This window comes from Erinaceus europaeus, chromosome 7, assembly GCF_950295315.1.
Source record: "Erinaceus europaeus chromosome 7, mEriEur2.1, whole genome shotgun sequence".
Taxonomy (NCBI): domain Eukaryota; kingdom Metazoa; phylum Chordata; class Mammalia; order Eulipotyphla; family Erinaceidae; genus Erinaceus; species Erinaceus europaeus.
The window spans coordinates 11,336,768-11,350,749 of record NC_080168.1 but is presented as its reverse complement, the minus strand read 5'-3'; the positions used below and the strand labels follow the sequence as shown (position 1 = coordinate 11,350,749).

The following is a 13,982-nucleotide window of genomic DNA, read 5'->3' as shown; positions in this document are numbered from 1 at the left end:
TTGGGTCCCTCTGTCAGTCATTCTTTGTTCAGTCCTGCATTTCTTTTTAAAAAATTATTTATTTATTTATTTATTTATTTATTTATTCCCTTTTGTTGCCCTTGTTGTCTGCATTTCTTTAATCTGTGAAGCAATGGCATCTGCTGGAGCCGGCCCCAGCGAGAAAGTAATTACTAGTCCCTGAAGGAGTGGGGGAGGGCGAGATGAATGACGTGAGAGACACATCAGCTGCTTCAAGTGCAGGAGAGAGGCGTCTCTGCCCTCTGTCTGCAGAGGTTTATTATTTAAACACTTTCTGTCTGGATGTAGCTGACATTATGTAAGATTATTTTCATTCACATCAAGAATACAGATGACATCATGTATAATTGTTTTCATTAACATCAGCAGTAACCTTAAAAAACATTATTATAATTATAGGTATGTTTTCCTTAGAAAGTTCCATAGGTCTGGGGCATCCTGATCTCCCCTTGAAAGTTTCCTGGGTCTGGGGTAGTCTAAATCTCCCCTTGAAAGTTTCTTGGGTTTGGGGTAGTCTAAATTTTCCCTTGAAAGTTTCCTGGGTCTGGGGTAGTCTAAATTTTCCCTTGAAAGTTTCTTGGGTCTGGGGTAGTCTAAATCTACCCTTGAAACTTTCCTTGGTCTGGAGTAGTCTAAATTTTTCCTTGAAAGTTCCTTTGAAATGACTATCTGTGTTTTGACCATCTCCCTGTTCTGACCTCCTATATAAATAAACATTTTTCTCTGGAGCTAAATCTAATAGCTTTTCTTCTTAACCCATTCTTGGGTGAGTCTAACTAGATCATAGTAGGCTGTCCACCTAAAGAAATCTTTTGCTGTAAAGTAAGCACACACCATGGGGGCCCTCTTCTGGTTAGCCTTTACATATGCGAAAGTTCACTGACTTTTAGCTAATGAAAGTTGACTTACTTCTACCCATACATCCTAACCTTAGCTATTTAACTACACAACCTAATACTCATCATGGATGCCTGTAAGTGGAAGCAGGGGGGTTGTGGGTGAGGGTAAGCAGTAGGGCCTCTTTATATTTAGATGGAGATCACAGTCTGCCCCTCATGCTTTAAGCTTTTGGTCTGAGTCCAGCTAATTGAGAAGCTGTAGTGCTGAGAAGTAGCTCTTTTTCTGAAAGCCTCCCAATGGGTACAGCAGCTTCTGCTCCTAAGCCATTTTTAGTCTTATCACACTCACTGCCATAATTGTTGCCACTGTGTACTTCCCCTGGGGATCTCTTTCTATAGTCCCCAGGTAATATTTGTGTATTTGCAATATAGCCAATAAGTCCTCAAATTATCAATGTAATTAAAAACAAATAGCTTTGGTTTACTCTAGAAGTTCCCATTCTGCAGTAGGTTCCAGTCTGTTCAGACTTTGGCAACAGACGTGACGTCACCTCCGCCATTACACAAAAAGGATGAATAGTTTCAGTTCAGTCCTGGCTTGCTCAGACTTTGTCTGACAGCAGCCATGACATCGCCTCTACCAGGCAACTTTCCTTTTTTTTTTTTTTTACCAGACACTGCTCAGTTCTGGCTTATGGCGGTGTGGGGGATTGAACCTGGGACTTGAGATCCTCAGGCAAGAAAGTCTCTTTGCATAACCATTATGCTATACCCCCACCCTCACATTTTCCTTTATCTCTTTCTTCCCTCAGCTGGGGACCTGACTGCTGGGTCTGGTTTAAGTGACCATTGCCTTTGGGACCCATCCAGCTTTCAGTTCCAGCCACCAGCACCCCAGTGCCACCTCCAGGGGGTGATCAGCTTCTCTGGTAGCTCACCTGGAGGGTTCCTGGGGCCAGAGAAAGATGGCCTGATACACTGGGATGAGAGCCCCCTTTGGCCCAGACTCCTCTTGCCTTCACCAAAGCCACGGCTGCAGGCTGTGCCCCCAACCCTGTCTTACGTCTCAGGGGGACAGAGCCTTCTCCCCCTCAGAAATGGGCTCAATGCTGCCTCTTACTTTAAACATTGCTGTGGTGAGCACACATAGCTCCTACCCAGGCTTATGTTCTTTTTTCCCCCTGGTTTTATTAATTTGATTGGTGGTTCATGGTTTACAGTCTAGTCTTTAACACACAGGCACAGCATCTCTTCTCCCCTTGATTGGTGAACAGGACAGAGAGAAATTAAGAGAGGAGGGGGAGATAAAGAGGGAGAGAGACAGAGACATCTGCAAATCTGCTTCACCGCTCATGAAGCGTCTCCCCTGCAGGTATCTAGAATCTGGAACCTTGCACATGGCAATCTGGGAGCTTAATTGGATGTGCCATTGCCCAGTCAGATTTGTTTATTTTTTTTATGATGGGGAGAGATGAGGGGGAGATGAGACAGTGTACAACTCCGGTGTGGTCACAAGAAGTGAGAACATTCAGAGAGAAGGAGCATCCAGTGCAAAGGCCCTGAGGCAGGGTAGGGCCAGCAAGCTGGAGGAGTAGTGAAGCCAGTGCTTTTGGTGCCAAAAGAGTGGAGATGGGGTGGGAGGCAAAGGGGTTGGAGGCCTTAGGTCATATAGGCCTCATAAGGCTTTGTCAGCGCTGTTAACAGAAAAACAGAGCTCACTTGGAATTTCAGTGTTTAGTCATCACCAAGCTTCCCCTCTCCAGAGCAAACCTTTCAGATAGTGAGAGAGAGAGAGAGAGAGAGAGAGAGAGAGAGAGAGAGAGAGAGAGGCGCAGAAGGAAAGATACCACAGCACTGATTCTCCCTCTTCCCCAGTACCCTGGATTTGATCCTGAGTTGTATTCATGGCAAAGCTGGGTGCTCTTTTGGCTAAGCTGTCTCGCCAGCCCTTACGTGAGCTTGGATAAATCGATAAAACCGGGACTAGGAGAGAGGTGGCTCACCAGACAGGGCACATACTTTACCGTCCATGAAGGCCAGGTTCAAGCCCCATCACCACATGGAAAGAGCTGTAGCATCTCTCTCTGTGTGCGTCTCTAGCTGAATGAAAAGGCAGATGGAGCACTTAGGTCCTGGCTTCACAAAACAAACAAGTAAGCAAAACAAAATAAAATGAAAGAATCAAACTGAGTCCTTTAGTCCAGGAGGGTCTTGACCTCAGGAACAGTATTCACATTGTCCGAAGACTGGGTCTTGGCACAGAACCAGGAGACTGTGTACAGGGTAGGGAGGCTGCAACTAACATCCTACAGGAAGTCTGTAACATAGAAGGAAGACTCACTCGTGACTCTGCCTGCTTGACACTGAGGCAACAGACCAAACAGCTTCCTTCCTTCCTCCCCCTTTCCTTCCTCCCTTCCTTCATTTTTATCTATCATCTATCTATCTATCTATCTATCTATCTATTATCTATCTATCCATCTATTATCTCTACCTATATATTATCTATATCTATTATCTGTCTATTATCTATCTATCCATCTATCTATTATCTATATTTATCTATTATCTATATCTATCTATTGTCTCTATCTATGTATTATCTCTATCTATCTATTATCTATCTGTCTATCTATCCATCTATCTACCTATCTATTATCTATATCTATCTATCTATCTATTATCTCTATTATCTATCTATCCATCTATTATCTATATCTATCTATTATCTATCTATCCATCTATTATATCTATCTATCTATCTATCTATCTATCTATCTATCTATCTATCTATCTATCTATCTATTATCTCTATCTATTATCTATCTGTCGGTCTGCCTGTCTGTCTATTTATCTGTCTATCTATCTATCTATCTATTATATCTATCTATCTATCTATCTATCTATCTATCTATCTATCTATCTATCTATCATCTATCTATTTTTCTGTCTACCCCATTAACCGGTTCTTCTGGGACCTGGGCTGAGAATCACAATCAGTTATTATTTTTATTGTCATCATTATTATTCCTTTTTATTTGACAGGCTAGACAAAAATTGAGAGGGGAGGAATGATAGAGACATCTACAGCACTGCTTCACTGCTCATAAAACTTCCTGCCTGCAGGTGGGGGCCTGAGCCTTGAACCTAGGTCCTTGCACCCGGTAAGGTCTGAGCTCAACTGGGTGTGCTGCCACCTGACCCCTTGAATCAGTAGTTCTTTGTGTACTCAGTATAGGTCCCGACTCAAGTCCCCATGCACCTGCTCCTTCATGGAATCAGGAGGCTTGGGGCTGTAGCCTCTTCCTAGAACCACACCCACTAGTCCTGGCTTTGGCTCCTACAGATGCCTAAGAAAGGGGGAATTTCAGGCTGATTTTGTTGACAGCTCACATTTCTTGAACAGGACTTTGGCTTTTGTTCTGAGCACAAACTGGCCATTTGCTTAGCACCACAGGGTTATTATGTGTAAACACATAATAACAGGGCTACTGCCTGCAGGGGGCTATTGGAAGGGGGAGCTGAAGTGAAAAAGGTAGAGTTTGAAAAACCTTGGGAGGCAGCAGAAGGACTCAGTGGCTGGCAGGATATCCTATTTTTACTGATGCTGTTCTTGGTGCTGACACTGGGTCACGGATGCACACTCGGCAGGGGGTGGGTGGACACATCTGGTTTTTTATTTATTTTATTTTTTATTTATTTTTTTTTGTGTGTGTTTTGTTCCCAGACCTGATAGAGTTGTTTTCATGTGGTCAAGACTTAAAAGAGTATTCAGGGGGCCGGATGGTGACCCACTGGGTTAATTGCACATAGTGTAAAGCACAAGCACCAGCGTAGGCATCTGGGTTTGAGCCCTGCCTCCCCACCTGCAGGGGGCGTCACTTTGCAAGCAGGGAAGCAGGTCTGCAGGTGTCTATCTTCTGCTTCCCCTCTCTGTCTTCCATTCCTCTCTCAATTGTTATTTGTCCTATTCAACAAGAACAGCAGCAGCAACAAAGGAGAAAAAAAAAAAAGATGGCTTCCAGGAGTGGTGGATTTGTTGTGCAAGTACTGAGCCCCAGTGATAACCCTGGAGGAAAAACAAACAAAATAACAGTATTCAGTTCAGTTGAGTATATCTTGTTATTCTTTTATTCTAAAGAAGTACTTTATGTTAAACATATTATTTTTCTTTTAATGAGAGATTTATAGAGAAAGATACAGAAAGGGTGGGGCAATGAACACTACTCCAGCTCTGGTTTATGGTGGTGCTGGGGATTGAACCTGAAACCGTTAGTGAAACCTTTAGTACCTCAGGTGGAAGAGTCTTTTGCATAACCACTATGCTATCTCCCCAGCCATGAAACATTTTATTATTTTTATTAGTGATTTAATAGTGGTTTACAAGATTATAACAAGATTGCAAGATTATAGGGGTGTAGTTCCACACTGAACATGCCACCTAAGTTCTATGCTCCCCAACCACAGCAGCAATAATCACAGTAGTTTAAACAAAGTCTAATGGTTTATTGTTGTTTTCTTCTTCTGTTCCTCCTCCTTTTTTTTTCAAGGTTGTGAGTTTCAACTCTCTATATTCCATAAGAGTGAAAATTTCGATAGTTGTTTTTCACACCTCCGTACTTGCTTGGCTACTATAATCATCTCCAGTTCCAGATGATATTGTGTCCTGTAGGACACAATATCATCTTTTTAAGTTGCAGAGTACAGTATTCTGTATATCTCTTTGCTGTTCAGGCCTCCTGTCCCTGTAGTGGCCCTAACAGAAACATTAGCCTTGGTGCCCCTCATAGGCCTCATTGCCTTTGAGAACGCCTACCTTTCACGTGTTCCTGAACTCAGCAGTGTCTGGGGTCTTGGGCTCCAGAAAGTTCATGCCCAGCCTGATGAATGTGGATGCTAGGATGACCCCAAAGCACCAGCAGTAAGTGTGCAGAGCCCAGGAAAGACGCCCTGACCAGAGCTCACTTCCCCTCTATGGCTTCCTGGTTCTTCTCAGGGAGTAACCGATCCATTTCTGGTCTCCTTTCAGCTCCTGGCGGATCCCTGTACCAGCAACCCCTGTCGCAATGGCAACTGCAGCAGCAGTGGTGGCAGCAGCCAGGACTACCTCTGCGTGTGCGATGAAGGCTACAAAGGCCCGCTCTGTGAACAGGCTGTCACCAGCCTCCCCGACTCCGGCTGGCTCGAGTCCACAGTTTCTGGGCAGCTGCAGCCAGCTTCTGCCACCCAGGAGCCCGATGTGAGCCTACCAGGCTCCCCAGCCACCATGACCCTGCCCATGTGGCAGCCCAAGACAGGCCAGAAGGTGGTGGAGTTGAAGTGGGATCAAGTGGAGGTGAGGATGCTTGATTGCTCCTACATGTTTTAGGGGTAAGGAACCAACAAGGTTGAAAGAACTCTAGTGGTTCTGTGTTCTGGTAGCAGCAAGAAGACATAAGTTGCTGGCAGAAGAAAACAGTGCTTAACTCTCACCATGACTGTAGGAAAGTTCTCTTGCTAGTGCAAGTGAGTGTGTGAGGCTGGGACCTCATACATATACCATTTCACTGTTCCTGGGCCTACCATTTGACTCAGAGGCAGAGAGAGAGAAAGATATGCAGAGACAGAGAATAAGACAGGGAGAAACACTACAGTGCTGGAGCTTCCTCTGGTGCTATGGTGTTTTCATGTGGCACTAGGGTCTGGACCTGGGCTGTATGTATGGCAAAACATGTGTCTCAACCAGTGAGTTATTTTCTCCAGCCCCTAAATAAAAATGTTGATGGTAATTGTGTGTGTGTGTCTGTGTGTATACACAAAGAGAGTAAGTGAGAAAATTAAAATGATTGATAGGGCAAGAGAGACAGCATAATGGCTATGCAAAAGAACTTTTAAGCCTGACATTCCAAAGCGTCAGGTTCAATCCCAGCACCACTATAAACCAGAGATGAGCAGTGCCCTCGTGTCTCTTTCTCTTCTCCCTCTCTCTGTGTATGTGTGTATCTTCTCTCTCCCCTCTCTATATATATCATTAAGATGAATAAAATATGTTAAGGTAAATAAATGACTAAAAAACAAAAGAAAAGAAATGACATACTTTTGTGGACTGATATCCACATACATTTCTGTGAGAATATCTTGAATTTAGGGCAGATAGCTCAATGCAACATCTTACAAATCCAACACATGGGCAGGCAGTGGTGCACTCATTTGAGCACACATGTTATTGTTCTTAAGGACCTGAGTTCAAGTCCCTGATTCCCATCTGCAGGGGAGAAATTTCATTAGCAGTGAATAAGTGCTGCAGGTATCTCCGTCTCATTTCCTTTCTACCCCTCTCTCCTCCACAATTTATTTGTGTCCTATAAAATAAAAGGAAAAAAAGGGGGAACACTAATAGCAGTGGATTTCTAGTGCAGGCACCAAGCCCTAGTGATAACCCAGCTGGCAATAAAAAAAAAAAAAAAGACCCTCCATGGTTGACCTCCCTTTCTTCATGAAATATTATACCCAACTGTTGTGTCAGAGATTGTCTAGGTTTTTGTTTTTCTATCTCACAGCCCATCTATGGGAGTTAGAAGCCAGCGGTGGGTCATCCATCTCCACATATTCTGAGAATACACCCTAAGACTTTCCAGATTTTACTCATTTCAGCAATGGTAAATTCTGTCTGCTGTATCTTGCCCAGCCTGGTTTTGACATGTTACATTTCCAAACTCATCAAGCCTCATTTTGAGTGTTTTTCTCAGCAAAGCCAGAAAAACTGACATGAACTATACCTTTGCTAGCTGGGAGAGTTGGGAGACAAATCTAGGTCATGAGTTTGAGATGACATAGGTGAAGTGAAATTCCATTCTGTGTCTACAACACACTCATACACACACACACACACACACACACACACTTTTAAAATTATTTTTATTCTTTTATTTGATAGGACAGAGAAATTGAGGAGGGAGATAAAGAAAAAGAAAGATACCTGCAGCATTGTTTCACTGCTTGTGAAGCTTCCCTGACCTGCAGCTGTGGACCAGGGGCTTGAACCCAGGTCCTTGTGCATGGTAGCAGGTATGCTCAACTGGGTGAGCCACCACCTAGCTCCTATGACACTTTTTGTATGACATGAATATAGAATTATGGTTTGGTAGACCTAATCTCCAGGTTGTGTAGATTAAGTAAAAGAAAAAAAAAAAAAGAAGACAAACTCTGTGTAGCATTCATTCCAGTCAAAGTATGTGTCCAGAAATTTCTTCTTGCTAAGGAGGAAAGGCAACATTTCTTGTTTCTTCAGGAAGTTCTAGTCAGCTGACCCACTTCTCTCCCATTGCCACCTGATTTATGAAGGCCACATTCAGATGACAGGGCAGTGTTTTCTGCCTACTAGAAAGTGTGAATGTGCCCTCATTTCTGACTTTTAAATACGCATTTTCAAGTGGGGATTTTAATACCTCTTTGCTGTATGACTCACTTCTTCAGCATGAACTAGATTTGCTTCCACATGTATCAAGGAAGTGTCACTAAAGAAAGTTTTTCCCCACCCAGCCACTTCAGTCCATTTATTTAAAGACCTGTGATCTCTCATTTGGTAAGTGTAACAGAGAGATGCCTTGTCTTCCTGTCAGACTGTCATCTTTCTCAGGATGCTCAAGAAATAGGCTTGAGGTGTCTGAGGAAGACTTGTGAGTATATCTGGGCTGCCCGTCTCCGTGGAGGAATGCTGTTGTGGAAACAGGATGCTATTCCCAGTCTCCAGGGAGAATGTATAGCAGTCGATTGAGTTTTGCCAGTTGACATTCTCTCTTTGAATCACCACAGTGGGTTTTAGCCCCAGCATCTGGCCACCAGGCCTTATGGGCAGTAAGATCCCGAGGACTGAGTGTTGGGTGACAGTGCAGAGGAGTTTAGTCTTGTTCTCAGTGAATTCAGTGATGAGGAGAACTTACTTATTTTATGTGGCACTGCGGAGTGAATCTAGGACTCACACGTACATTTTTACTGCTGAGTGCTACCTCTTACCCCCAGCCAATTTTATTTATTTGTTTTTATATTTATTTATTCCCTTTTGTTGCCCTTGTTATTATTTTTTTAAATGATTTTATTTTGTTTATTTTGGGCCACCAGAGTGACTGGTGCAGGCACTATGAGCCCATTTCTCCTGGAGGCCATTTTTTTTTCTTTTTTGCTTCTTTTTTCTATTTTATTTGCTAGGACAGAAAAAATTGAGAGAGCAGGGGGAGATAGAGAGGGACAGAGAGACATCTGCAGACCTGCTTCACTGCTTGTGAAGCTTCCCCCCTGTAGTTGGGGAGTAGGGGATTAAACCCGGATCCTTGCACATGGTAAAATGTGTGTTTAACCGGGTGTGTTACTGCCTGGCCAATTTTTCATTATTTGTTTCTGAGAGAGAGACAAAAAGACAGAGAGACAGAGAGATAAGAGAACGATAGATAAAGAGGAGAGACACCACTGCACTAATCGACCGCCCAGAGCTTCCTGGTACTGTCTTTGTTGCTTCTGTGTGGTAGCAGGGCTTACCCCCATGCGTCAGGCATGCTAAGCCATGCACTCCACTGGGTGAATCATCTCTCAGTCCCCTGTTGAATGCCTTTGAGTTTTGACTCTTACAGCACATAAGGGCCCTGTGGCCTGAGAGGCAAATGGGTGAATTCATCAGAAGCACCTCCTGGAGGCTACTCTTTTCCCTTTGTTGCCCTTGTTGTCTTATCATTGTTGTGGTTATTATTATTATTGTTGTTGTTATTGATATCATTGTTATTGGATAGGACAGAGAGAAATGGAGAGAGGAGAGGAAGAAAGAGAGGGGGAGAGAAAGACAGACACCTGCAGACCTGCTTTACCATCTGTGAAGCGACTCCCCTGTAGGTGGGGAGCCAGGGGCTCGAACCGGGATCCTTATGCCGGTCTTTGCGCTTCATGCCATGTGTGCTTAACCTGCTGCACTACCGCCCAACCCCCTCTGGGTTGATTTTTTAAAAGTTTTTTAGAGAGCAAGTTGGAAGAACCATGGTACTGAGCTTCTTCCCTCTGTGGTGGGGCCAGGGTCAAACTTTTTTTAGGCAGGCGCCTAAAACTTTATCTATTTATTTAAGAGAACCAGAGCGTCATTCTGGCACAGGCAATGTGGGGGATCCAACATGGGACCTTATGTTTTAGAATCCAGTATTTAATTCACTGTACCACCTCCCAAGCAGCTGAAGTAACGGAATTTGGACATGAAGGGACATGCGTTACTTTTTTGTTTGTTTTGGCATCAGGGTGGGGGAGATAGCACAGTGGTTATACAAAGAGATTCTCATGCTTGAGGCTTCAGAGTCCCAGGTTCTATCCCGTGTACCACCCACCATAAACTGAGCAGTGCTCTGGTTAAAAAATAAAATAAAAATACGCATCCGTATGATACTTTGGGGAACATGCCACTTGAAAATGAAAGTGGAGGGGGCCAGGTGGTGGCGCACCTGGTTGAGTGCACGTGTCGTAATGCACAAGGACTTGGGCTCCAGCCTCAAGCCCCCACTTGCAGGGGGAAAGCTTCGTGGATGGTGAAGCAGTGCTACATACATGTCTCTGTTTCTCTCTCCCTCTCTATTTCCCTCTTTCTCTCTGATATCTGGCTGTCTCTATCCAAATAAAGATGATGATGATGATGATGATGATGATGATGATGATAATGTGGAAAGCCAGGGAGACAGCTCAGTGGGTAGTATTCCTAGTGTGGGTGAGGTGGTGGATTCGATCCCAGGCTCTGCCCTCATTGGCAGAGGTGCTCTTTGCTCTCTGGATATAAAGAAGGAGGAGCCCCCATGGAGAGGAAAAGAGATGCCAGCTCCCCGGTCCCCCAGGGCAGCACAGAGCAGGCCTGTTCTGACTCAGCTTCCTCCCTGCTGCTCAGTCAGGAAGGTCTCCCGCTGCCCTTGGTACCTGCCCTCAGAGGCCCTCCCACTTTGTAGGCATCGCCTAGACGGAGCAGAGTGCAGGGCTCAGTGCCAGCCTTGCCCCTGGCAGCCTAGTGTCCCTCACCCCTTCCTACCCGCTTAGCGACCTTGGGGGCTGGGAGATGCTCTCAGGAAAGCTCCTTCATTGCTGCTGCTGCTTCTCCTCCTCGTTATTTATTTATTTATTTATTTATTTATTTATTTTACCAAAGCACTACTCTGCTCTGTGGTTTATGGTGGTACGGGGGATTGAACTTGGGCCTTCAGGGCCTGAAACGTGAAAGTTTCTTTGCATAACCATTATGCTGTCTACCCCTGCCCTGCTTCTTCCTTATGTTCTTTGGAGTTTGTCAGGCTTCACCTGTGTCCTCTGTCCCCTCCCCCACTTCACTGAGTGGACCCGAGGGGCGGCAGCTCACAGGAGCTTGCTTTGTGGAATTATCAACCACACATCAAGGCAAAAAAAAAAAAAAGTATACACACACACACACACACACACACACACTAAGGGGAGATTCTTTTTTATCACTTTATTGGGAGGGGCTAATGGTTTACAGTACAGCACATGAGTACAATTTCTCATCTCTCTGCATTAGGTATCTGCAGAACACTGTCTCCCCAGCCCAGGTCCCCCTGCACCATCATGCACCAGGAAGCTTCCTCCACCCCTCCCAGGCCTCCTTCCTCAGAGTCCCCAGAGTCCTTTGCTTTGGTGCAATACGCCACACCCAGTCCAAGTTTCACTTTGTGTTATCTCTTTCTGTCCGTGTTTTTATTCTTTAAAAGTATACTATTGTTTTTCTTTTATTTAATTAGAGACATACAATGAGTGTGAGAGAGAGGGAGAGGGAGGGGGAGGGGGAGGGGGAGAGATAGATAGATAGATAGATAGATAGATAGATAGATAGATAGAGACTAGAGCAATGCAGAGATCCTGGGACTTTGGGGCCTCAGGCATGAAAGTCTTTTTGCGGAACCATCATCCTATCCCTCCTGCCACTGTTTAAGTTCCATTGAGTGGGCTTATTCAGTATTCATACTTTTCTTTTACTCACTTGACATAATTCCTTCAAGCTCCATCCTAGATGAGGCAAAGTAGATGACTTCATCATTCTTAACAGCCGACTAATATTTCTCTGTGTAAATACACCACAACTTTCTCAGCCATTATTTGTTGTTGGGCATCTGGGTTGATCCCAAGTTTGGGCTGTTACAAACTTGCTACTAGGAACATAGATGTACATTGGTCTTTTCTGATGGGCGTGTTGGTTTCCTTTGGGTCTATCCCCAGATGTGAGGTGGGGGGATTCCTGGTGGGAATGTAAATGGGTCCAGCCCCCATGGAGAGCAGTTTGGAGACTCATCAGAATCCTGGAAATGGACCTGTCCTATGACCCTGTGATTCCTCTTCTGGGCCTTTATCCTTTTCTTTTCTGCTCTCTAGGTGGTCCCGGATGTGGCCTGTGGGAATGCCAGCTCCAACAGCTCTGCGGGCGGCCGTCTGGTCTCCTTTGAGGTGCCCCAGAATGCTTCAGTCAAGTAAGGCTTGCTCAGGCTTTGTGAGGGGATGCTGTGTTGATGGTGTGCGGGGTGTCTGCCCATTGCACTGGCCTGTCACTGTATGGTCCAAGGAGGCTCCACTCCCCAACCAGAGACGGCTCTCACAGACTATGATGGGGGAGCCCTGGGCAGACCAGAGGGCTTGGAATTGGGGTCTGGGACTGAATGAATTGGATGTGAAAGAAGAAACCCCAAGTCTTCAGACAGTTCCCCTGCCCAGGCCCAGCACTGCCGAAATGACTTGAACGTCACAAACATTTTTTTGGCCTCTTTAAAAACAAACAGACAAACAAACAAACAAAGACACTTTTCGTTTTTCTCTTTTTAAAATTGCAACCAGGGTTATTGCTGGGGCTTAGTACCAGCACTACATATCTGTCACTCCTGGTGGCCATTTTCCCCCTGTTGCATTTTATTTCATAAGACAGAAAGAAATTAAGAGGGGAGGGAAACAGAGAGACACCTGCAGACCTGCTTCACCACTTGTGAAGCTTCTCCTCTGCAGTTGGGGGTTGGGGGCTTGAACCTGGGTCCTTGTGCATGGTAACATGTGCGTTCAACCAGATGCACCACTGCCCCACCCCCACTTTCTGGCCTCTTAAAAGTGGAGGGGGTGGTCCTTGGTGCAATTCAGGGGTAAGATTTTCCCATTGGGTACTGTCTTTTCTCTGGAACCAGCCCGGGAGAAGAGGGCATTTACTTTGTCTTAAACACAAGCCCCTGAATTATAGGCGGCCCACAGTCCTGTTGGGGATGGAGAAAGGACACAGGGTGGGGGGTGGGGGACAAACACCTGCTGGGGGCAGGTCCCTGCTTGACATGACTGAGGACAGGGACTAGGGGTGTGTGTGTGTGTGTGTGTGTGTGTGTGTGTCCCCTAGACCCTCTCAGACCTGCCTGATGTCCTCTGCACCCCCTTCTCTGTTGCTGTGAACTGCTCTTCCCCACCTTACAATCCAGTGCACCTTTGGAGGTCCTAGAAGACTCGGTTTCCCTGGGGTGGGCACCACAGATCCACTTCTGCCTCCACAGTGTTCTTTATGCCCATCTTGCCTTCTGGAACCGGGGTCCCTGGAAATGCTTGGAGGTGGGGTTGGGTCATGGGACATCCCTTGAACCCTCTTCTCCCCCACAGCCCTGGAGGTGGGGAAGTCCCCAAGGGAGAGAGGTGTGGCCTTCTGTTCTGCCAGCAGGGGGACCCCGGTCCCAAGGGTTCTATGGGAACTCTGCCCTCCAGATCTGGCTTTAGATCCCTGTGTGGGGTTGGGGGTTCTGTCCTTTCCTTTAGGCCTAGGGAACCTTCTCCCAGTTGTTCCTGGGCTGCAGAGCACTGAGACCCAGACCGAGCCAGGGGGCAGGGTTCCATTCCTGTGTCCCAGACACTTTGAACACTTTTATTTGCTCCAGAAATCGGTCATGTATTAAGCCTTAGTGGGCAAGCACTTGACTGTAAGCCCAAGCTCTGGGCACTGAGCACTGAGCTCTGGACATTGAGCACTGAGCACCGAGCACTGTAATGTCCCCAGGGAGTATATAGGAAGGGAAGGGGCAACTGTCCACTGGAGCAAGAAGCCCCGGGGAGGTCTATGAGAAGAGGTGACAGGTGACAGGAATTTGAAAAGAAGAAGAG

At 45.7% G+C, this 13,982-nt stretch overlaps 1 protein-coding gene across 1 annotated transcript in view; it reads left to right on the top strand.

Moving 5' to 3' along the window:
• The window catches only part of DNER (delta/notch like EGF repeat containing), a 346,936-nt gene that overhangs the window by 118,071 nt on the left and 214,883 nt on the right, over positions 1-13,982 (top strand). Inside the window, 2 exon segments of the mRNA XM_060193734.1 lie at positions 5,890-6,195; positions 12,237-12,331. Coding sequence (XP_060049717.1) covers positions 5,890-6,195; positions 12,237-12,331 — 401 coding nt within the window.